Here is a 25,330-nt window from a genome sequence, read left to right as displayed (position 1 = left end):
GCGACTCCCGCAGCCTGGCGGGCAGCGCGTCACGGGAGCTGGACCAGAACACAGCCCTCTCCGCCCCATCGCCGCGGCCCCGCCCCCTCTGGCCGACAAGGGGCGGGCACCACCGGAGTGGGCTCCGTGGGCGCTGGGGCCGGAGTTTCCTCACTCGCCGGCTGGCCGTCGCTCCTCTGCTGACTCCGCGCCCTTCTACGGGCCGTCTCCCACCCCCTGAGCGGACGCCGGGAGTCGAGGCCGGGCGAACCGGGCGCCATGAAGGGCAGCTGCCTAACGGGCGCCGCGGCGGAGGGGCTGGCCGGCTAAGGGCCCGCGCTGGGCCGAGGCATGCGGAGCCCGGGCGGGATCCTGCTCCAGGCACTGCCCCGGCTGCTGCAGCACGCCGCCCTCCCGGGCCTCGCCGAGCTGCCCGCCCGCTGGGCCCTGCCGCGGGGTACGGGCGGGGACGGCCTGGCGGACCGCCTTCCCCGCGGGGGCGGGGCGAGCGCGGCGGCGGCAGCAGCGGCGGCCTCGGGCGCCCTGCTCGGCGCCTGTCTGGAGCGCCACGGTCCGCCCGAGGCTTCGGAGCTGCCGGAGCCGGGCGGGGCCTTGGCGGGCGGCCCTGGGAGTGGCGGCGGCGGCTTGGTGGTCGGCGTGGCCGAGGTGAGAAACTGGCGCTGCTGCTGCCTCGGCAGCACCTGTTGGTGCCGGAGCCTCGTGCTGGTCTGCGTGTTGGCCGCCCTGTGCTTCGCTTCCCTGGCCCTGGTCCGCCGCTACCTTCAGCACCTCCTGCTGTGGGTGGAGAGCCTTGACTCGCTGCTGGGGGTCCTGCTCTTCGTCGTGGGCTTCATCGTGGTCTCTTTCCCCTGTGGCTGGGGCTACATCGTGCTCAACGTGGCCGCTGGCTACCTGTACGGCTTCGTGCTGGGCATGGGTCTGATGATGGTGGGCGTACTCATCGGCACCTTCATCGCCCATGTGGTCTGCAAGCGGCTCCTCACCGCCTGGGTGGCCGCCAGGATCCAGAGCAGCGAGAAGCTGAGCGCGGTTATTCGCGTCGTGGAGGGAGGAAGCGGCCTGAAAGTGGTGGCGCTGGCCAGACTGACACCCATACCTTTTGGGCTTCAGAATGCAGTGTTTTCGGTAAGTAGGGTCCCGCTGGCCTATCCCTCTCCAAGTCTGTTTTTGAGCGGTCTTGTGGCGGCCCTAGGAGGGCGCTCTATCAGATAAATACCAGCAGAGAAGTGACATTCACGGCAGGAGTTACGATTACTTTCCATCGCACCCTGGGAAATCTGTCATACACATAAAACATACCTAACGCGGAGCCTCGAAAGAGAGTTTGTTAGATAAAAAATCTAATGTTTCTTTTCGGGATGGGAATGTAATTAAAAATGAAAAGCCCTCTTAACAATAGGCATGCAGGGACATGAATGGAAATGCCCATCTTTAATACTTGTCATCTTTTGTAGCAGCTTTGGCAACATTTAGGGAGGAAAGCTTTCTCTCCTGCCTGCATAAATGCATCCAGGGTTTTGATTCAAGTTTTTAGCGGCATGGACCGAAGGAAGTGTTTCAGTAAACAGTGGAGGAGCTAGTTGCAGACTCCAGATTTTGGAGTTTCCTAAATTTGTAGTGGGCTTTTCCTTCTTCAAGTAATTGTGCTTTAATGCGATGTAAAGAAGAAAATCCTACTGTTTATCTTTCGTTCTTTGGAGGAACTTAATTTCGAAATCACGGGGTGGTGAATAAAACAACAGATAACCTTTTGCTCAATTAGCATATATTTTTCTTCTGTATATGCACCATTATAGACTCTTTTCTGTCCTTGTGTTCATATGTTTTGCTTACTCAAGTTTCTATAGCTAGTGTGCATCTCCATGCAACTGACTTAGGATAGAAACACTGCTAGTGAAGAGATTATCTTATTGGAAGAAGAATCTGGTCTTTACAAACTTTGTGACTTTGGATCAAGTTACTGACTCTGTCTGGCTTCACTTTTCTCTTTTCTAAAGTGAAGGACTTAAAAAAGTAGATTACCATGTTCCCCAAATTCAATGATTCTAAACTACCAAGAGTTTACGTAGATTCCCAGGAACTTAACCCTTCAGCTAGACTTAAAGAAAACTGTACTGAAATAAAGAGATAATTGCATTCAGAACCATAGGAATTGATGTATTTTAAGTGATTCTGATGCATTGTTTTGTTTCAAAAAGTAAATTATTGTTAGTTTCTGGAAACTTTCTCATTTTGTTTTGAATTAGGAATAGTTCTAACCCATCTACCTCTTTGTGATGAAATTAAAATCTTTCTCTTTTTTCTTTTTTTTAAAATGCCTTTTGCAAACCTCTTGATTCCAAGTAACAGCAGCAATGATTATGGAATGGTATTTGGTAGAGGCAATGGAAACAGACAAGGGGTTTTCTGTAGAGATAAAGTTTAGTGTTAGCAGTAGTTTGGTATAGTCTTAGTCTTACATTTCTTTTTCATACCCTCCTATAGTATGAAATATAAACTTTAACTTTGACCCAGTCTTGGGTAATAATAAATAAACTGTCCCAGGACTTTGAAAGAAGGCTGGGCTAAGGAACCTGAATAGATTGATTCTGTTAGTTTGTGTTTCAATATAGCATGTATCCTTGGGCCTTTTCTTGTCCATCTACTGTGTGCCAACTACTGTCCTAGGCTCTTTCCACATATTTCTGATCCTTAAACCAGCCCTGCAGAAGTTGATTATGCACATATTATAGACTAGTGTCTACTAGTTGGGAGCACAGGGCTGGTGTTGTGAAGTCCTGCTGTCTGCTTAGAATCTAGTGACCTTGAGCAAGTTGTTTATTCTCTCTGGGCTTCTGTTTCTTATTTGTAAAATGAGGAAAGTAATGATACCTACTTCCATAGGATTATTGAGAAGATTACATGAGATGAATACATGCAGCAGAGCCTGGCTTAACAAACACGTGTTGGCTTTTGTTGTTTCTGTTGTTATGACCAAAGGTCACCAAGGTACTAAATTAATGGTAGAGTCAAACTTTGAACCATGGTCTGACGGTAGGGTCTCAACCCACCACCTCTTTATTTCTTCAATATATATTTAATGCCTGGTGTAGTCATGGGTAAATAGTAAGGGCTCATTATGTATTTATTGATTGACAATAAGGTAGGCTTTTCTTTTGATTATGTCTCTTACATATTAAGTATGTGACTAAGAAGTTGTATTTTGTACTTGGTAATAATTTAAGGTAATCATGTAGTTGAAACTGAGCTTGACAAGGGACAGCTCTCAATTTAGCATTGTGTGGTCAATAAAAAAAAGGGGAAAAAAAAGAAAAATGGCCTCTTGCAATAGGTATTATTGTCACCATTTCACTGAGAAAGAAACAGAGGCTCAACCATCCAGGAACTTCTTCAGTCACCCACCTACCAAGTGGCTGAGCTAGGGTTTGAACCCAGGATCAGCTGATATGGTGCATCTTACTGTAAAATTTTGACTCATAGCCATAGCAGGGTGGGCTGTGAAGCCCCTGGATATAGTCTGTTACGTCCTGTTTATACCTATTGTTCTGAACTGTCTGCTTACAGAAGTAGTCCTTTCAACCAAAACAGTTTACTGAATTCACCCAGGATATGTGAAAGAAAAGAAAGCTTATTTAAGGCTGATGTTGGTTTTAGTCTGACTTGACTTTCTGCCTTCTAGAACTCCATTCTGCCTCCTCATATATCCTCTCCACCTCATACCTCTCCTGCTGACCATAGCTGCCCCCTTTCTAGGCATATGTCTTGTGTTTTCCACATCCCTCCCTATCTTTGAAATCATCCTTTTAAAAAAATATATCAGTTAAAACTCATTTTTTTTGTGCCCATAATTAGAGAAATTCATCTGGGCGTACCTCAAAGAAGTTAGGTGTAGTGGTCATGTGAGGCCCAGGCTTTGGAAATAGATGATCCTGAATTAGTCTGTGCCGTCTGGCTGTCTCCATTTCCTCGTCTGTAAAATGAAGTAGAGTTATGAGGCTTAAAAAAGCTGATACAGTGAAGGCGTTAAGTATTTTGTCTGGCTCATAGTCACTTCCCAGTAATTGTTAAGTGTTATTATTGTTTGTAGTGGTGGAGGTAGTTGTATTCACATTTTAGAAGCAGGAGCTGATTGTAAAGGATAATATATGGAAGAAGGAAAGGTGCTTTCCCTTGCTTATCTCCTCTGAACCATTTTGTCCCCTTTTCCCATGCATACTAGAAACTTGAAATCATATTGGATCCAACATTTACAGTGTCATCTTGAAGTAGTTATAGTTACTCTTTTGAGCTATACTTTCTGTTGTGGGATGTGTTTAATAATACCTGCTGCAAAGCTGTGATAAAATGTATAGTTTGCTCATTATTTACTATTTCTTTCTCACCATCCTCTGCCTTCCAAAATGAGGACACTGAAGCTGAGCTACTTTTTAAAAAAATTTAACAAATACCTATATTGTACTTAACTAATTCCCAGGCACTGTTTAATCATGCACACATAACTTATTTACTGTTCATTTCAGCCCTGATCCTTATCTTATAGCTGAGGCAGTTGAGGCACCCTGGTGAAATAACTTGCTCAAGATTACACAGTTAGTAAATATTTAGAGTCATTAACTTACCCAGGCACTAGTGTTGGTCCAAGAAGAGCTGGATTTCCTAGACACATCCTGATTCCAGTTGTAGAATACTTGTCCTAGCGCCCCTTGAAGATCAGACATTATGGAGGACTGGGTAAGGTTCTATACAGTTGACTTAGGTATCATCCCAGATGTTAGAGCAGGGGTCAGAAAACCAAAGCCCAATTTTGTATGGCATACAAGCTAAGATTGATTCTTCCATTTTTAAATGGCTGGAAAAAATATCACAAGAATATTTCATGTACATGAGAATTATATGAAATTCAAATTTCAGCATCTGTAAATAGTGTTATTGGAATACAGCTGTGCTCATTTATGTGTGTGCTATGTGTGTCTCCTTTTAAGCCAAAACGGCAAATTGAGTAGTTACTACAGACCCTACTGCCTACAGAGCCTGAACTGTTTACTACCTGGTTCTTCATGGAAAAAGTTTGCCAACTTCTGCCTTATAGAGTCACAGCAACAAAACGGCTACCAAGGCTGAGCCCCTGCAACTGTAGGAAGAGGCCCTTAATTTCTCACATATATCTTGTATTTTTATTTAACAGAAAAAAAAATTTTAAACAAGAGCAATAAATGGGTACTGTGTGTAAAATGCAAACAAAATATAAATGAGTAAATCTTAAAGTGCAAGACCTTACCCATCACCCTGGCTTACTTCTTGGTGAACTGCTTTATAGAATTGTGTGTTACCAAACCGCCAGTTACTTTGGTTATTTATATGAGCCCACCATAGGTTTGAAGCAACAAATAGATTCTTTGTTTTGGAGGGAGCTGGGAAGCTGTGAAACTGGTACTGACTGAAATAATAATAGTGAAAGATGTCATCATAACTTTAAGCAGATGTAACTGTTCTCAAGTTTTCTTAGAGTTTGCATTGAGCTATCAAGAAGATAAATTACTTTTAGTAATTTAGTTTATATTTGAACTGAAATTTATTACAACTAAATAAAAGTTTTTGGCAAATGACTCTAAGACCACAAATACAGTATAGTCTTAGCTTATGCTATGGGGTCTTCTGGTTCTGTCTTAGCTCCTTTGTAGCCCTGGTGAAGTCATTTAATGATTCTGGCCTCCAGTTTTCCTTATTTGTAAAATGAGAGGGTATAGATGAGGTCAGAGTTTGCTTTTAAAAAGACAAATGTTCCGAGCAACAATGTAACATTACCTTTTATTTTTTAACAGTTTAGTGATAGTATGTGTTATAAAAATACACATTTTCTCATTTTCTTAAGTTCTTATTCTGTAATATGTTTTCTTATTTTCTTAAATTCTTATTCTGTGCTGTAGATAGAGCCATAGATTCAGAAAAAGATATGATGGGTCATAATACTTGTCACTGTATCAGTGTATCTAATGATGATTTCTTCTTACTATTAAAGTGTAATGATTCACTGCCAGTGGTACAGTTCAGGCAAAATAGAAAGGCAGACACAGTCTGTGTTTTGAAAGAGTTGGAGTCTGGCCCTTAAAGGTCAGATAGGATGACCAAGTTGTGTAATGTCATCTCAATGCACATCCTGAGACCTCACAATACCACTGAATGCAGTTGACCTTTATTTCCTTGAAACTGTTTCCTCCTCTTTGTGTCTCTTTAGTTATCTCATCAGCTTCTGCAGTTTTTGTGTCATATGTAGGCTTACAATTCACTAATCTATATCTCTAGCCTGTTATATTAATGTATATACAGTATGTTTTATTAACCCTTCCTAGATTAAAAAAAATTTGTTTAAAAGCAAAGAGGTTATTAAAACGTGTTTTAACAATATTTGTTTTTTTCTGTCTATATGTATTCATTGTAAAAACTTTGAAAAGTGTAGCAAGTACAAAGAAAAACGTCATTAACATTTTCGTGTTTATTTTTCTCTTTGCATTTTATTGATGTGTATTTTTAATATAATGTTGAGTTAATGATTTTTGTGACTTTCTTTTACTTGAAGTAATGAACATCTTGTTATTACATGTATTACAACATGACTTTTAATGACTGCACAGTCAGCTGTAGTTTTCTATCTTTGTATCTTTTTTATTCCTGCTTAGAACTGGGTCTTAGATATGTATAGAAGGCATATGATACATTTTTTTAGTACAAATAATAAACCTATAGTATGTCAGATTGTATGAAGAAAAGCTTTTCAACTTGTGTTCCAGAAATTATGTACAATAAGATACACATTTTTCCACCCCTAGGAGAAGATTCAAGGCCTCTGTGTGTATGTGGGTGGGAGGGTGGAAGGGGGGTTAAACCAGATTCTCAAATAAATTGGTGACCCCTCTCTAAGATATTTGGGAGCCATTAAAAGCAGTTCCTAATTTAGGGACAGTGAACTCATGAAAAAGCTTGCATATAGGAAGATGCTTCTGTGTTGTAGACAGACATTGACCTAACCATTTCTGTCAGTAGAAATCTCTTTACCCTGAAGCCCTCTCTAGCTGTTAGGATAGGGTCTCAGCACTGCTGCGGCCTTGTTCTTCTTCTCTTTTTTTTTTTTAATCTCCAGTAGCAAGACTTTTTTCAGTACTCTCAGGGTTGCTTGAGAGACCCTAACCAGAGGGTCTTAGCCTTGACATTAGGTTCACCTTGGAGGTTTCTGGAAATATTTTTAGTATTCATTCAGTAAATAATTGGTAGGTGCCTAGTATGTGCCTGCTGCTGTTTTAAATGCTGGAGGTGTAGCCGTGAATAAAAGAAAGTCTCTCCCTTGAGGTGGTAGCATTCCAGTGGAGAAATAGCATTCTGGGTAAATCATGGTGTAAGTTTTGCTGATAATAAGTTAATTTTCGTTTATAACATTTTTTCTGTGTGGTAGAGTGTTCTTAATTTCTGAAAATCCAATTAAAAATGGACTTTGCATTCCAACTTGTTTATAAACTGGCAACTATTCTAGGTTTCCATATTTATAAATAAAATATTATTGGTGTTGATACATCCAACCTCCAATAAACATATATTTAGCACCTAATATATAGTAGGCATTTGTTAAGATCTAGGGACACAATGAGGACCAAGACAGACAGATCCCTTTCCTCACAGAATTTATAGTCTGGGAAAGGACTGAGGGGCAAACAAATGGTGAAACCTTCAGTTGTTCTCCAGTGCAAAGGGGACGGGGAGGTATAGTGTTCTGTCAGAGCACTTGAAAGCACTTACAGAGACTTGGGGCATCTGGGAAGGTTTCCTAGAGTAATTGATGACTGAGTAGTGAAAGACAGTGTAGGAGTTTTCGGAGTAAATGGAGTGGGAAGAAGGATGTGCTTGTTGTACTCCCCAGAAGGAACAATGTAGAAAGGCCCAGAGGGAAAGGGGAGCAAGTAGTGTTCTAGGAACTGAGAAAATTTTGATGTGACTGGGACATAGTGTGACAGGATGCATGAAATGCTTAGAGGCCAGATCATGAAGCACTTTGCACTCTGAAGAACCTCATGGCAGTAGGAGGGAGTTTAAGCAGGATTAGGCTCACTTTTTAAAAAGATTTCTGCAGGGGTTAGCATAGGTAGTGAGTGGGGGTAGTCTGTGTAGTCAGGACCAGAGAGGAGACTGAATTAGGAATAGGCCCAGATGGTGGATAGATTTCCCCAGAGAAGGTGCGGTTGACAAGACGTAGTAGATATTGGATGTGGGAAATGAGGAATTAGCTATGTGCCTGACTGATGAGGTCTCCAGCTATGGCCACTGAGATTAGGAACACAGAAAAGATGAAGAGGTATTTTGGGGAGCAAAGGAAAGGGAATAGGTAGTTAATGTTTTTCTTTAAACTGATTTTTAAAGTTTTGATTTTCTGAGAGTGAAAAATAGTTGCCGCTTCTGAATTCTTTTTCTCTGTTCCCCAATTTTTCTGAAATATTAATAGGAAGTATTTTGGGGATATGTACAGTAAAATAATTTATCAGTAAATATTAATTAGATGAAAAGGCCAAACTGGTCATTTTAATTTCTCTTGACCAATCCTTTCTTAACAGTCGTAGGGATTCATGATTTTTTTCTATAGGGATTCATCATTTTTTCATATATAATATAATTAAATATAATTTAATTGGAATTTATAATATTTTAACAGTAACTTTGTTAATAAGCAGCATCCCAAATACCAAGCAACAAGTCTGTACAGGAAGGTATAATTTGCCAAAATTAATGCTAGATTCACAGTGCTGCACATAAAATTTGAGGTCTTCTGAATACTAGTCACCGTTATATTCTTTATTACATCCATGCCAAGATATTCTATGTAAAAACAAAGTTTCTTGGTGGGTTAAATTAAAGTGGTAAAGCCATTGTGTAAAAAGCTATAATCTTAGAAAGCAGAAGAGCTGGGTCAGTTTCCTGAGAGCTGTGCTTGGTGCTGTGCCTAAGAGGATCGACCACAACCCCAGCTTCAGTGAATGACCTGAAGACAGAGGTTCTCTGTTGTCAGCTCCAAAAATGCTGTGTTCAGAGGTGAATCAGCTCTTGCTCTTCAGAATTAGTTTTTTTTTTCTTCTCATTTTTTTTCCCTCCCAGATGGAGTACTTCTTTGTTTTCAGGATCTATTTGGTATAGCGGTGAAGTGATGTTCTACATGTTAACCCCTGCTGACCCAGTTAAGTGAATCACTTCTCCAAGTATATCACTGTACCTCTGGGAATAAGAGGATATATAATTTTATAGTGCTTCTAGAGTTTTTAAAACATGAGATGACAGCAATCAGGTGGTGTTTGCCGTCCCTTAAACTCTTGCTGTGGTATCTCATCATAGAAACTAACTAGCAAGATAGCATTGATATCCTAGGTTGAGAAATCTAGGGGTTCTTTGATTTGGAATACAACTCCTGAGCCAAAATGCTGGGTACTGCAGGCAGGAATTCCAATGGTATTGATCTAGGCTCATGTTTAATGTCTTTCTACAAAGTAGAACAAGGAGACAGAATTTTAGAACTTTGGTGCTTGAAGACTTACTGGGGAGAGAAGGCTGGATGCGTCTCCTTGTGGGAACAAGTATTCCAAATATGTTTGTCAAAGACTCAGCTAGATGGAGATTCTGAGTAAAATTTTTGCTTATAGAAAATGCCATATTAAAATAGGCCAGGCGCAGTGGCTCACGCCTGTAATCCCAGCAGTTTGGGAGGCCGAGGCAGGCAGATCATGAGGTCAGGAGTTCGAAACCAGCCTGACCAACATGGTGAAACCCGGCCTCTACTAAAAATACAAAAATTAGCTGGGTGTGGTGGTGCGCACCTGTAATCCCAGCTACTCAGGAGGCTGAGGCAGGAGAATCGCTTGAACCTGGGAGGCAGAGGTTGCAGTGAGCCGAGATCGTGCCATTGCACTCTAGCCTGGGCAACAGAGTGAGACTCTGTCTCAAAAAATATATATATAAAATAAAAATAAAATAGCTTGGAGGAAGCTGTTCATCTTTAATAAAGTTATTAATAGTTTAAAACTTGTGTATATGTATGTTACCGTGTTGCTCCATTGGTTAAAGCATTGAGCACTCCAGCAAAAATATTTATGATTATTAACTAAAATTGTATGTATGCATAACACTTTTTCCCAAGGGTAAGGTTTGGTCATGAAAGGTTTGATAAACTTCAATTTATGCAGTTTATGCATGGGCAACGGTCTTGTTGAGTGGTGGAATTGTTTCAGATTTAGGAAATCTGTTCTTAAATTACCAATTTGAATATTATTGATGCCATCTGTGAATGTCAATTATGTGTTCTATTTAGAGAAACTTCATTACATTTAAAGGTAAAGGTTGTGGCCAGAAGTGTTGCATTCTGAAATTTTTGAACTAAGATATTTATTTTAAAGATAACTTCCATAATATGTAATGTTTTGTTATTAACTGCAATATAATTTTATAACATTCATTTTTGTCATATGTTCTCATTTTCTATATTTGACATGTTTATTCTAAAGAAATTTCTCTGCTCCTGGGAGTGCTCTAAATTGAAGAAGGAATCTTGCTCAGCTTAGCTCCATTCTCATCATTCTTTGACTAGACTCCCTGGTACCTTTCCTCTGAGTATAGGCTCCTTCCTCTTTTATCCAAGGCCCCAACAAGTATCACTCCATGTAGTTTTCCTGTCTTTATTTTACGGGATTTGTGTGTGTCCTATAAACAATCCTAGCTGTATTGCCAACTTTATGAATATATTCTGTACTTTCCCTGCCATTGCACTCTAGCCTGGGCGACACAGCGAGAGTCCGTCTCAAAATAAAATAAAATAAAATAAAATGATTTGGAAGAAGCTGTTCATCTTTTGTTCATTCTCTTCTTGGAACACCTGCCTTCCTCATCCTATCTGTCTTTGCTTGCCAAACTCATACTAGGCTTTCAGTGTCTGCCTTGAATCCCTCTCTTCCCAAAAAGTTACCCTTTGGTTTCCACTTCTACAACAAATTTTCATCCTTTATTCTTTAATGCTCAGCATGTAGTCCTTCTCAATGCTCCCCATTCTGCCTGTTTCTGAGGTAGTTTGTGTGTACTTGTCAGTGTGTAAATCCATCAGTGGTAGGCATTGTGTCTTTTTATCTCTTCCAAGCACTTCTTGGAGCATCTCGCATGAGCAGTTGTTGAGTCAGTCATCAATAAGGTGGATTGTTAACAACCAGTCACTGTAGTATTCTTTCCAAATCAGCACTGATGCATCTCCAGTTCATTATCTGTTAATAGAGTTGAATGTAGTTTTATTGAAAATATGAAATGATTTTTAGATTAGGTTGTATTAATAGTTGTAGAGTCACCTATAGCTGATTAAAATATCAGATTTTAAAATTTGTAAAAAAGTTTAATATAGTGGCCAGTAGCTTTCTTATATACCAGTAATACTCAGATGGGGATGTGGAAAAGTTACTTTCAAAGTCAGTAGTAGTGGCAACAATAATAACATGAAGTGCTTAGAAATAAACTAATAAGAAATGCACGAGATATGTGAATAAAGTGACCAAACTTTAGTAAGAGGTACAAAAGAAGATTTTGAGTAATTATAGAAAAATTTCTGGATAAGAATACCTAATATTGTAGAGATTTCAGGTCTATCCAGATTAATTTGCAGATTTGCCTTAATCCCAATATAAAATTTACTGATTTTTTTTCAGTGACAGAATGATCTGCAAGAATAAATATGGCCAAGAACAGTTATGGCCATTTTTAAAAGAAGTGTAATGAAGGAGTTTGAATAGAATGGGAAATTCCTTGCCACGTGTTAACTGGTAGTCTTTATTACAATTTGGTTTCAGTACAAGATTTGAGATACCCATGTTTTAGTTCTAGTACAAGATTTAAAATATACATGGACAGTATTAGAGCTCCAAATAAGCCCTTTTTATATAAAATAACTTTTATTTCTACTAAAGTATACATAATAAGTCAATGGAGAAGTTATTGATTATTTAGTATCTAATGCTGGGAAAATTGGCTACTGGGAAAGGGGAGGGATCAGGCTATATCCTCACCTTTAATTTGAATAAATTTCAGAAGGAATAAGTGGTGGATGCTAAAAAGGAAAACATAAGCAGAAGAAATATATAGGTAGAAACCAACAATAGACTCTTAAAACACTTTCTAAAGCTAAATGCAATGGAAAAATAAGACGGAAAAATAGATAATATTTGATTATATAAAAATTTAAAAACATTTGTATGTCAAAACGTAAAATTAAGAGATAAAGGACACTTTAGTGAAAACTATATGCCACATATAATAGACAACAGGTTGCCCTCACTATATAAATAGTTCTTACAAATAAACAAAAACACTTAACATCCCAATAAAAAAGAGCAAATGTGAACAAATGAAGCCATAAGGAAATGTGAATAAAAAACATATATAGAACATGTGTCAATATAAAATAGTACAGATTAATGATGAAACATCATTTTTACTCCTATCAAAATAAGAAAGATTAAAATTTAATACTTAACAGTTGGTAACAGTATGACACAATGGACACATTCATGTATCACATACTGACAGGTGTGTTAAATCATTGTGAACATTTTGGAAAATAAGTTTTTTACTATTTGAACTAATAATTCTACTCCTAGTGATCTGTCCTACCAGAGTTAAGATACGTGTGTCATGTATTGCTGTATACCAGATCACTTCAAAACTTAGTAGCTTAAAACAATCATTTATTGTCTCACAATTTCTCTGGGTCAGGAATTCCTGTGCAACTAGCTGGGTACCTCTGACTCAGGCTTCCTCACAATGCTGCAATCAAGGTTTTGGCCAGGGCTGGAGTCATCTTAAGGCTTGACTGGGGCAGGATTCACTTCCAGGCTATTGACTGGCTATTTTTCCAGACTATTTTTGCTAGCTATTGACTGAAGACATCAGTTCCTTGCCACATGGGTCTCTCCATGGGAGCTACTTAGAGCATGGCAGCTTACTTGCTTGAGGAAGAAGTGGAAGTCCTATTCTTTTTGTAATCTAATTTTGGAAGTGACATCTCCTCACTTCTGCTCTTGCCTGTTAGCTAGAAGTAAGCACGAGGTCCAGCCCACACTCTAGGGGAAGGGATCACACAAGGGCATGAATACCAGGAGATCAAGTCATTAGGAATATTTTAGATGTTGCCTACCACAGAGGTTAATATCCAAAAGATGTCATTGTAATTTTAGAATTTTTTGATAATAGCCAAAAATAAATGTGTAATTACATATATACAAAAAATAAAGCAATGTAAATATTCTACAGCAGGAGTGGTTAAATTGTGCTACATCCACACAATGGTAGTATAATTGCATAATAATGATAATTTTCACCTTTTTTGAGTGTCAGTCATATGCCAGGTATTTCCTAGATACTTTAGAAATATTTCTGATCCTAACAACAGCCATCTAAGCTGGTGATTTTCATTTTACAGATGAAAAAACTGATAGCACTTTGGGAGACTGAGGTGGGCGGATGGCCTGAGCTCAGGAATTCAAGAGCAGCCTGGGCAACACGGTGAAACTCTGTCTCTACTAAAATACAAAAAAGTAGGGCCGGGCATGCTGGCTCACACCTGTAATCCCAGTACTTTGGGAGGCCGAGGCGGGCGGATCACAAGGTCAGGAGATCGAGACCATCCTGGCTAACATGGTGAAACCCCATCTCTACTAAAAATACAAAAAATTAGCCGGGAGTGGTGGCGGGCGCCTGTAGTCCCAGCTACTTGGGAGACTGAGGCAAGAGAATGGCATGAACCTGGGAGGCAGAGCTTGCAGTGAGCTGAGATGGGGCCACTGCACTCCAACCTGGGCGACAGAGCAAGACTCCGTCTCAAAAACAACAACAACAACAAAAAGTAGCGGTGTGGCGGCATGTGCCGGTAGTCCTAGCTACTTGGGAGCCTGAGGCAGAAAAATTGCTTGAACCCAGGTGACGGAGGTTGCAGTGAGCCCAGATCGCACCAGTCCACTCCACTCTGGGCGACAGAGCGAGACTCTGTCTCCAAACAAAACAAAACAGACATTTAGAGACAGAGTAGCATATTGAATTATCAGCACCAGAATGCCATTCTAGGGTTATCTGGCTTCAAAGCTCAGCAACCACACTGCTATTTAAGAATGCTTATGAAGAATGTTTAATGATATGAGGAAGACTTACAAAACTGTTTTTACAGAGTTATCTATGTGTGGATTTTATTTATATGAAAGAAAAAATAGTCACAAATGTTACCTTTCAATGATAGTATAATGGAATATTAAAATTTACTTTTATTTCATTCTAAATTTTCTACATTCTGCATGTATTCTCTTTATAATCATTTTGTAAAGTCAGAATACTGTTGTAAAGATGTCAGCTCCTTCCCAAGGAAATACCACTAGTTAGACTTAATACACACATTTTTTTATGTTGAATTGAAATTTTACTTGGTAATGAATCATTCCCTTTAATCTACTCTTCTAGATTACTGATCTCTCATTACCCAACTATCTGATGGCATCTTCGGTTGGACTGCTTCCTACCCAGCTTCTGAATTCTTACTTGGGTACCACCCTGCGGACAATGGAAGATGTCATTGCAGAACAGAGTGTTAGTGGATATTTTGTTTTTTGTTTACAGGTGAGTTTAAGGCCAAAGGTTGTCTCTTTTTTCTCTTTGTTTCTTTTTGTATGGCATTGCTGATTTGACAGATTTCATTGAAAATAATTGGAGGGTTTTTCCATTTTAGATTTTTTCTTGGTTCTTTCATTACTACTTCATATTTTGACAACATTAAAATTTTTTAATTGTGTGGATATATGCAAGTGTGTAGAACTGAATTGATACAGAAAAATCCTCTTAAAGAGGCAAAAAAGAATGACAAAAATAGGGTTATTTTTGCAGTGATTATTTTCAGAGTCATCACAAATCAAATACTGTATTTTGATTTTGTATGAAGTGTATCTGAAAATAATTTTAGTAAGATTGGGCAGAGTTGAGTGCTTATCTTATTATTTATATTCAAATTATTGAAACTCACCTATTTGTATTTTTTAGAGTATTATGTTGACAATGTAAATTTCTTTCTAGTGCAGTTTGATGTGAAACAAAAGATTTGTTTTAAAAAGTATTACCTCATAAAAATGTCTAAGGTTTTCTATTACAAGTCCAAATAAGACTTGTGTAATGGATTATTATTATCATGCAAATTGTAATATAGTTTGGGGCACATAAAATTTTACATAAGAAGTTGATGAAAGAGGAAAACACTGCCATATAGGCAAATTTCTTTAGAGCCTTTAAATTTGCATGCAGAATAGTTAAAAATTTATTTGTGATTGATTTTATTCCTGAGATTTAACAAAATAGAAAATCATAATTTTTCATGAACTATTAAGATGATGTTGATAGTTAACCTTTATTCCATGCTTTATATGCCACATATTTAAGCTCATTTAGTCCCTACCAAAATCCTAGGATGTACAGATGTTATCTTTTTTTTTTTTTTAGATGTTTATTATCTTGAGCTGGTTATGTATTGTACATCTCTTCCCAACTCAGCATTCAGTGACATCACATTGATAGCTTGAAATTGCCCATGATAGGAATATTTACACCATGGGAAATGGCAAGTGCTCTAAATCAAGCCACCTATCTCTGATCCACAAGAACTGGTTCACAAAGACACCATTAGATAGTAACTTGTTTAAAGTCCCCACTAATAAGTGGTAGAGCCAGGATTTGAACCAAGGTGGTTGGTTCTAGAGATGGTGCTCAAAACCAGTAGAATCTAGTCAGCCCTCTGTATCCATTGGTTCCACATTCATGGATTCAACCAACTACAGATCAAAAATATTTGGGAAAAAAATTAAAAATAACAATACAACAATAAAAAATAGCACAAAAAATGTATTACAATAACTACATAGCATTTACATCATATTAGGTATTATAAGTAATATAGAAATCATTTAAAGCATGGAAGGATATGCAAAAGTTATATGCAACTATCATGCCATTTTATGTAAGGGACTTGAGTATACACAGATTTTGAAATCTGGGGGGGTCCAGGAACCAGTACCCCACAGATACAGGGGACAACACTATACTCCTCTAAGCAAATAATACTAATGAAATGGTCCTCCAGACTTACTGGTTTTTTAAATTGTTAGTTTTAACTTAACTGTTATTGAGTATATGGTACCATATTACAAATTTAATTTTAGTGGCATTATTCTCAAGTTTTTGAGGCCTTATTGTATTTAAAATACTATGATAAAATAAAGCCAGAGTTAATTTTCTTTGTGCTTATGAGGTACAAGTTTAGTACATAAAATAAAACCATGAATATTTACATTGAAATGTTGCCTAAATAAAGCTTATCAATAAGAGTACTTGCTTTAAGAAAAATTTTGTAATATTTTTGACATGCAGAGTCAGTTTTTATTTTTCTTTACTTTTTTTCCCCAGAGCTATATTTTCTTCAGATAATCTGAATCTAAGTTAAATGTTTTTGTTACAGTTGGTTTATTTATATTAATACAGCATGCTAATCATATAAAGTTAAACTTTCTATGCATTATATCTATAGCACAGTATATAAATTAACATTTATGATCATCCCAAAGAACTGTAAAATTATCTCATATGTATTGCATTCTCAGATTTTTTTAGTATGAAGTTAAGCATTTTTTTTTTAGTTTCCTGAAAATAAGTTATCTATTTGAAACATTTTTTTCCCTTTGACTTTACATTTGAGTAATTAGAATCCCTCATTGTTAGTAGCTTGGAGAGAACTTTTACTATTTGAAACTTCATATTTTTATGCATCTTAGTAAATTACTCAACTATAGTCAATGAAGTTCATGATGCTTTTTAAACTATAGAATCTCCTTTTATTCAGTGATTTTCCACCCTTTGGTTAAGCTGGCAAATTTAAGCTTAGAATACAAGACAGTGGGGAAAGCACGTGTTTCTTCGCCTAGGGATTTATGAAAAGAAGTGAAGACATGTTTACGCTTGTTTGATTTAATTGATATTAGTTACAGCTTAATTTGTATCAGGAGGCATTTAATGCAGCTTACAAAATATATACAAAAGAAAAAAAAGAGAGCTTAGGTTAAAGCTAGCATAATAAGTATATTCATGAGATTTCTCTTATTTTCTAGAAATGAGCCACAAATTTGCCTCTGAGTTTTATGGCTGCCAGCCTAAAATAAAGCAATACAAAATAAATGTTCATAGGAAGCCACAACCATTTCTTGTACAGTTTGATTATCCCTTATCTGAAATGCTTGGGGCCAGAAATGTTTTAGATTTTGAATTTCCTCAGATTTTAGTATATTTACATTATGCTTACCTGTTGAGTATCCCTAATCCAAATGTCTGGAATCTAAAGTGTTCGAATGAGCATTTTCTTTGAGTGTCTCATTAGTGCTCAAAAACTTTTGGTTGGAGCCTTTGAGGTTTGGAATTTCTGGGTTAGGGATGCTCAACCTGTACTGAAATCCAGCTTAGATTCTGTGGTCTATTTAGTTACTCTTCCATGCCTGTTATTTTTCTATGTATCTGCTAACCAAAACCCCAAACCTGAATACATCCAAGTTTTATCTCCTTTGCCCCTATTCTTTTGGGGAAGTCATGTAACCAGACACATTGATATTTAACTCAGGGTTGCAAATCTTCACCTAGTTTCTCGACACTGCCCCACATCCTATCTGTCTCCTTTGTCTTCTCACCCCCTGCTGTTGTCTTGAAATAGTTAATTATTTTAAACTGTCTTCACTTCTCCTCACAATTTTGACTCCTTCACCTGTTTCAGTCTTTATTGTCAACAGATTAACTCTCTTGCTTAACAGAAAAATCAGAAGCCTTCAACTGAGAAACCCCTGAATTTTCATATAAGAAATCTGTTAACTTCTTACGTTCCTGCCCCTGCTTAGCCTGCTTACCAGTTAGCATTAAGAGATGCCTGTCTTTCTGTATGAGGCTTGACCTTCTGCCTGTGTTTGATTCTTTGATTTCATTTTAATAAGGAAACTTTTAAAACAATTGTCTATACTATCTGTTTCCATTTTCTAAATCCTTTTTAACACTTCACTCAGCTAAGGAAGATGGGGAGGGTGTGTTGGGGGACAGTACAAATCGTCAGGCCCTGGGATCAGAAGTGCAGCTGGGAAAGTCCCACTTAAAGATGTAACCATTTCACCCTTGCTGTCTGTGGCCCTGCCACTTCCTTCCCTCAAACTGCTCTTTTTAGGGCTGTTAGTAACCTTGTCTAAATGAGATGTACTTTCCATTTCTCATCTAGCTTGACCTGTTAGCAGTCTAAGACTCTTGACAGTGCCTTCATTATTAAAACACTCTTTCCTTAGTTTCTTTGATACCACTGTCTTAACTTTTTTTTTCCACTTGCCTAGCTTATGCTTAACTTCTTCCTTTCACCCCTTATATCTGTGTTTTTGAAGATCCTAGCTTAAGTTTTCTAGTCCTACTCTGAAAACTTTTTTACAGCAAATCCAGTTACTCTGATGGTTGCTAATATGTGTATTTGGGTAAAGACCCTCCCCCCGCCCTCATCCTGCTCCCCAGCACTTGTCTTTAGCTCAGCCCTCTTTCCATAGCTTCAGACCCATTCACGGACATCCATGAACTTTTTTGGGTATCTAACAGGCACCTCAAATTCAGCATGTCTTAAACAAAATGTAGCATCTAATTCACAACGCACCCCCACCCCCAAATTTTCTTCATCTCTTTACATGGTGTTTCCATTTGTTGATACGTAGCAAACTTAGGAGTTTTCAGTAAATATATCTTGTTTCTTTTAAGAGAATTAACAGAAAACAAATACAGAATTTAAAGACCCAGCTTTAAGATGCCTAACTTATTTACAATTTTACTGAGTGATGAGTACTCATTTAATGGCACCCCCTTGCGCAAGTTCCAAGTTCCTCCCCTCTCACACTTACCATACCCGCAGTATGCTCTGCTTCTGTTATCTCCTCCCCCAACCATCCTCAGCACTTGGATTTAGAATACTTTCCCTATAAAGCTTATGCTATAATTATGGGTAGATTTCATTGAAATTGTATTATATTTCCGTATCACTTTTGGTTACAGCAGCCTTTGCAAACTTGCTGGGACATTAAATAACACCTGCTGTGTTTGCTCCAGATCCTAAAGAACTGATTTACAAATGAACTTTGGAATAAAACTCATTTAGAAAATGTACACTGCTTAGACATTCTGAGGAATTGTACATAGAATGTTAAAGTGGGCCGGGCACTGTGGCTCACGCCTGTAATCCCAGCACTTTGGGAGGCCGAGGCAGGCAGATCATGAGGTCAGGAGTTTGAGACCAGCCTGGCCAACATGGTAAAACCCCGTCTCTACTAAAAATACAAAAATTAGCCCGGCGTGGGGCACATGCATGTAATCCCAGCTACTCAGGAGGCTGAGGCAGGAGAATCACTTGAACCCGGGAGGCAGAGGTTGCAGTGAGCCAAGATTGTGCCACTGCACTGCAGCCTGGGCGACAGAGCGAGACTCCATCTCAAAAAAAGAAAAAAAAAGTACAGAGGGACCACAGCTTCCTATAGGACAATGAAGCTTCCCTAAATCACATCACTAGTGAATAGCTAAGACTAGAAACCTGACTTTCAGTTTGATCAGTGTGATGATTTTTCTAGTATCCCTTTGACTAACATTTTTAAATAATCATCATGTTTCCCTCTGATTTTGTGTTTTCCTAAGTACAGGCAATTACTTGTTCACAATCTCTTGTTAATTCTTTGGAAGTTTATTGGCATTTCATTTTTTTAAGTGGTCCATAATACTTTTAATTTTGTCTGCACCAGGTAGTTCATTGCAAATAGTAGTGCTTCTCACTAAGTGGGCTTAGAAATACCTGTGGACATTTATAGTCATGCAAAGGTATAATACTACATTAATTATACCAACAAAGTTTAGTCAGCTGTTACCTCTGTTGTAGACATTTTTTATTGCTTCAAGAAAGCTTTTTGGTACAAAGAGACAGGTTTGGCTTGTATCAAGTGAACCAAAAGGAATGTGTGTTTTCCTAATACCATGTCATGGTTACCTGTAGACTTCGGTCCTCCACTACCAGGAGAAGCAGCAAAGGAAAGAATAAACAATAACTGTGTGTAAACTATTTAAAAATGTATAACCTTTTACCTACCGTCTTTGAGAAGTACCCCGTTTGAAGCATTTCTAAGCCAAATATTTATTGGATTTATTTCTCTCTTTTTTTTTGTATAAAATATTGGTAACTAATGTTTTATTTTTATTCGCAGATTATTATAAGTATAGGCCTCATGTTTTATGTAGTTCATCGAGCTCAAGTGGAATTGAATGCAGCTATTGTAGCTTGTGAAATGGAACTGAAATCCTCTCTGGTTAAAGGCAATCAACCAAATACCAGTGGCTCTTCATTCTACAACAAGAGGACCCTAACATTTTCTGGAGGTGGAATCAATGTTGTATGATTCTAATGAGATATGTGATTGTCAAGAGCCTAGTGTGCTATCTAAGGTCTAGCAGTCACTTCACTAGTGGGCAGAGACAAGTTCTAATTGTATTATGGCACAAACAAAACTGACTAGTTTTTAAATTGCACAATTTTTTTTTTTAAAGCAAGAATCATTTCTGGATATGTAAGTGTAAATGTAGATGCAAATTTGGCTGCACCTCTTTATCATGCCTGTATTGGCCTATAGGTCTGCACTTTAGTGTTTTTTAATTGTTTTATTTCTGGGTATTTACGAACAGAGAAATAACCCAAATATTATTTCTGCTTAGTGTCTTTATTTATAAAGGCCATGAGTAGTTTGTATGCATCTTTCCTACTTGTAAAGATGAGTAAAAGTATGCAGTTTTAAATGTATAATATTATTGGATGTTCTTTGCTTTGGTAGTCTTTCCAGAAAGGATAAACAGTGGTTTTTGTTTTGTTTTGTTTTATTGTTTAAGTGGGACCACTTAGCTTCCCGTTTCCTTACTAATTAAAGAACAGACATTAATTTTCAGTCGAATGTATTTTTGCAGGCATCATTGTTACAGGGCCATTTACACCTATTCAGAAAGCTTAAATCCTACCTTGTGGGACTGAAGTGCTCTTAAGATAACTGTTTATTTTCACTGTGTAATATGCAAAGCAAAAGGGAAATTATTTGGTGGATGGTAGCTCAAAATTAGAACTCTTGTTCTAATTCAGTTACGTTGGCTTTACCCTCCTTAGATTTTTCATCAAAGGGCTGTCCCATTGCAATCTTACTAAAACATTTTGTTAAAATAAACTTTTTTCCTTTTTATATTAATAATTAGGCTTTTAAATAAAGATGTTATTCCTTTAAAATGGTGGGCTTACCATCATTGAAGATGTCACTCAGGTGGCCTTGTTTGATCAAAACGCCTTTTTTAAAAACCAAGCTTTAAAAACATGTTTATAATTTCATGAAGTACATATATATTGTTCCCATAGTCTTCAGCTTTAAAACTATAAATATGATATTAAGTTAATGCCCAAATTTGTGTTATTTGCCCTACTTTAAGTAGGTCTATTTTGTTTGTTTTTTCAGTACTTGTTTTTCTCTGATAAGACTCAGGAATTCTGAAATGTGAAATTGTCTCAATTCTTTCTCTTGTAGCATGAATCAATTGTATTTACTAATAGCACTTATGACTATAGAATATAATTTGGCATATGATTCATATTACATATGTATTCATTTTATTTTTAAAATAGTTTATAAACTTAATGAATTTTTTTTACAAATGAGATTATAGATATTAATGCAAATTTTCTGATAGGTATCTCTTTTTTTGCTATGACGATTCCAACTTATCAGAGACCTCCCATTTGCCTTTTCATTATGGTGAAAGCTTTGTCCTCATCTACTAAAGTACAAAGGAATTCTTTGGAAGCCGAGTATTCTAGTGTTACGCTAGAGATGAATTTGATCATTTTAATGTGTGATCTTTTTGCTCTATCAGGTATAATTGTTTTCTTTTCCTTTCCTTTATAATGTGTAAGTTTTCTCCCTTTTGAGTAACAGTAAAGTTCATTTATATGTCCATACCTAGAAGACCAGTGCAAATACTTTGAGAGCACCTGGGTCTACAGGACATAATTGGTCTCTAAATCCTCATTTCTTGCTATTACTGGGAAAATAGATATAGTATTGGAATACCCTTATTCTTTTTGAATCCTAATTACTCATTTCGTTTTTTTTTCTCTCTTTTGAATCCTAGTTGCTGGTTTTTGTTTAATGATTTTAGTTTAACAATCCCAACCAACAATACATTTGATTTATTTTTTTCTGTGTAACCTGACAACCTTTTTCTTGTGCTTCTTGTTTGTTGGTTAGTTTTTGTGAAAGGAATCATTATTTAAGATCACTGTTTTCATACTTGTTTTATACTTCATGTATTTTGAAGTGCATTTATTTACTTAGCATTTGTGACTTGAATAATTTCACCAAATGAATACATTTTGGTAGTTTGTAATGAGTTCTTCTAATTGTTACACTTTGCTTGGTACTTATAAATATGTAAAGGTAAAAGAAATAATTTTCTGTATTCTGCCAATCTTAATTTTATATAATAAATCATCCTTTTTTTCTTAAAATAGTATGGATTGACTGTTTCTAAAATACCAATATATGGCTGTGGTTTTTCTTTTCTTCAGCATTTCCAGCATCCAAGTAAACAATAGTCCCTTATAGTCCTGCTACTTGATGGGGGAATTTGGTTGCTGGGTTTTTAAGTTGCATTCACAATAAATCGTGCAAAGCATTGTCATGCCTTATTTACTCCATTTTTAATCCTGCATCCCAGATTTATGGCAGCAACACATATCTACAGGATACTTTTATGTTGTCCAAATATTGCTCTCAGTCATATATACTTATAAAATGTCTCCAGTCATGTATATTTATAGAAATGAAATGTCAAATTTCTCAGACTGTTAAAGTGCAGTATAAAGTTGCTTAATGCACACTTAAAAATGATATATAATTTCTGAATCTTATGAAATATGAGTTCTTTTTTAATTCTTTGGGCGTTTTCTTAAGTTTTACATGTTTTTTGGTTTATTGTTAATGATTTTGTTTACTCTTTGCCAAATTTTGTCATGTAGGTTATTTTACAATAGCACCTTTTAAAAAAAGTATGTACTAATTTACTAAGTATATTCATGTCCATTTTTATCTGATCATCTGATTTGTGAAATAACTTGAAATTTGTACTGTTTGGTTTGTGAAAATAATATTACCAAATCTCTGTCATTAGAATATGTATTTTATGTTCAGAAGTGACTGTGGGTTTATTCAGAGCCAGCCGTTCTCTCCCTTGATGCACTTTGTAACCAGCTACACATCCTTTTAGGTGGCTTTTCCCTAATAGGGTCAGGTATATGACTATAAAACATTTTTCTTGTGAAGCTATTAAGTTCATTAGTTACTCTTATTTCCCCTTGTTGTAACTAAGTGGTGCAGGTATAAGCATATCCCCAGCATTCCTGTGTGTGTGAATGTGCACTGCTGATTTGGACTGTTCTTGAGAAAGGTGCTGTGACTTACATATGTCAATATTTGTTAGCTCTGGGGATATCTTTAGAATGCTTGAGAAAGTTGCTAGGTGTGTGCCAAATTGGTGCAGGTAAATCCATGCTGTTCACGGCCAAGCAGCATTTGCAGAGAAAAGGAGAGTTTTACATAGACCCCAGGAAAAACAATACTAACCTGGTTGATGGCCTTGGTGGTGGAATTTTGTTTCAGCCAGAGGCTACTCATTATATCAGAATGATGTTCAGTGTAACACTATCTGATTTTTAGATTGGTCGATTTCTGTTGTAATCAAGTATTTAGGATGTAATCTTTTTAAAGTCATTGCTTTAATCTGAAAAGCCATTAGAAGGGAGAGGAATCACTATTCCACAGGATATTTAAAACTCAGGAGTTCAAATAACCTCACATATTGAACATAAACTGTTAACTTATTCCACAACTAAATTCTAACCTGATACTTATGAATTGCAAAGTGATTGCTGCAAACTTTTTCTAAGGTGGCTGAAGATTTAAAATAGATCATTCTAAAGGGAAATCAGTAAAATGTGTTGATAATTGGTATCCAAATCACTTGTGTGCCTGAGAAAATAAAAGGTAATATTTTACTTTGTTCTCGCTTTTCTTTCTTTGTCTTTATACTTTAGTGGATGTAGAGACATGACCCTACATGTCATGTAGGGTGGATTCAGGGGATATCCTTAATCCCCTGAATCACTCCTTGATTCAGGGGATAGGGAGGATGTGCTCCTAAAAATGAGAATGTTGATAATTGACCCTCCATGGGGTGCTTATGGTTCTTGAAGAAGCTTTAAGGAGAAATTATTCTGACGTCTTAAATTGGCACTCACCCCAGTTTTTTTCTATATCTTTAAGTCATGAAATGCCACCTGCCAAACAATTGTTAGTCGTTTGTCCCAGCCAGTGGCAATATTTATGATGCTTTTCATAATGTCAGAGGACTTTAACTAATCTAATTTTCTGTTGATCTCTACCCTATTTCCATGACTGTTTCCTAAAAGGCACATTCCATTTGCCATAACATTTTCATCTTAGCACCAAGAACAATATTTGTCCTTGTTTATTTGTAGAAGCTCCAATACTGTTGTACACCTTTTGTTAGCCATTTTGGGCCACAATTATTTGCTAGTTTATAAAATGGGCCACAAGACATAGCCACATGTTGCAGATTACTTTCACCAAGGTGGTGTAGAGGAGGAGCATTCATCAGATAAGCATTTTGACATTGTGGTGTGCTTGTTATCCAAGGTTGTACGATACTGTCTGCCATGCTTGCTCTTCTTGGTTGACAGTGCCTATTAGTATCCTGAGTATGGGGAAAGTGTATATTAGTGGTATACTGTATTTTAAGTTAAATATTGAACATTTATAGGGGTAGCATTATATGCATGGTGATATTAAACAAGATATGTGTATATAGTAAATTTACATTTAAACACTCTGCCAAGTTGATTATCCAAATTACTAACTGATATCACTGTCTTAAAAGTGACTTAGTGTTCTGTAAGGTAGCCTGCTGGATGAAAGACTTGAAAATCTTAAAATATGCCGTGAAGTTCAGTAAGAAAGAGTGAATAGAATATGTATTGGACAAAAAATAATAATTCCAAAATTACAAAAATTTTAGAGTACAATTTGGGTGGTATGCTTCAATGTAAGTACATTTATCCTAGGAGACATAAAATTCATGACCACCAAAA

The 25,330-nt window shown here is 37.3% G+C and overlaps 1 protein-coding gene across 2 annotated transcripts in view; it reads left to right on the top strand.

Annotated features, from left to right (window-relative positions):
• Positions 1–152: 152 nt before the first annotated feature.
• Positions 153–25,330, top strand: part of TMEM64 (transmembrane protein 64) — a 296,234-nt gene continuing 271,056 nt past the window's right edge. Inside the window, exons 1-3 of one of the 2 annotated variants that reach the window (XM_024251545.3) lie at positions 153–1,125; positions 14,512–14,667; positions 20,340–22,672. In XM_024251545.3, coding sequence (XP_024107313.2) covers positions 331–1,125; positions 14,512–14,667; positions 20,340–20,531 — 1,143 coding nt within the window. In that variant the 5' untranslated portion in view covers positions 153–330 and the 3' untranslated portion in view covers positions 20,532–22,672. Of the gene's footprint in view, positions 1,126–14,511; positions 14,668–20,339; positions 22,673–25,330 lie in introns of those variants that run through there. The other variant, XR_010141225.1, reaches the window with a different exon arrangement.

This window comes from Pongo abelii, chromosome 7, assembly GCF_028885655.2.
Source record: "Pongo abelii isolate AG06213 chromosome 7, NHGRI_mPonAbe1-v2.0_pri, whole genome shotgun sequence".
In the NCBI taxonomy this organism is placed as follows: Eukaryota; Metazoa; Chordata; class Mammalia; order Primates; family Hominidae; genus Pongo; species Pongo abelii.
This window is presented reverse-complemented; position numbering and strand designations above follow the sequence as displayed.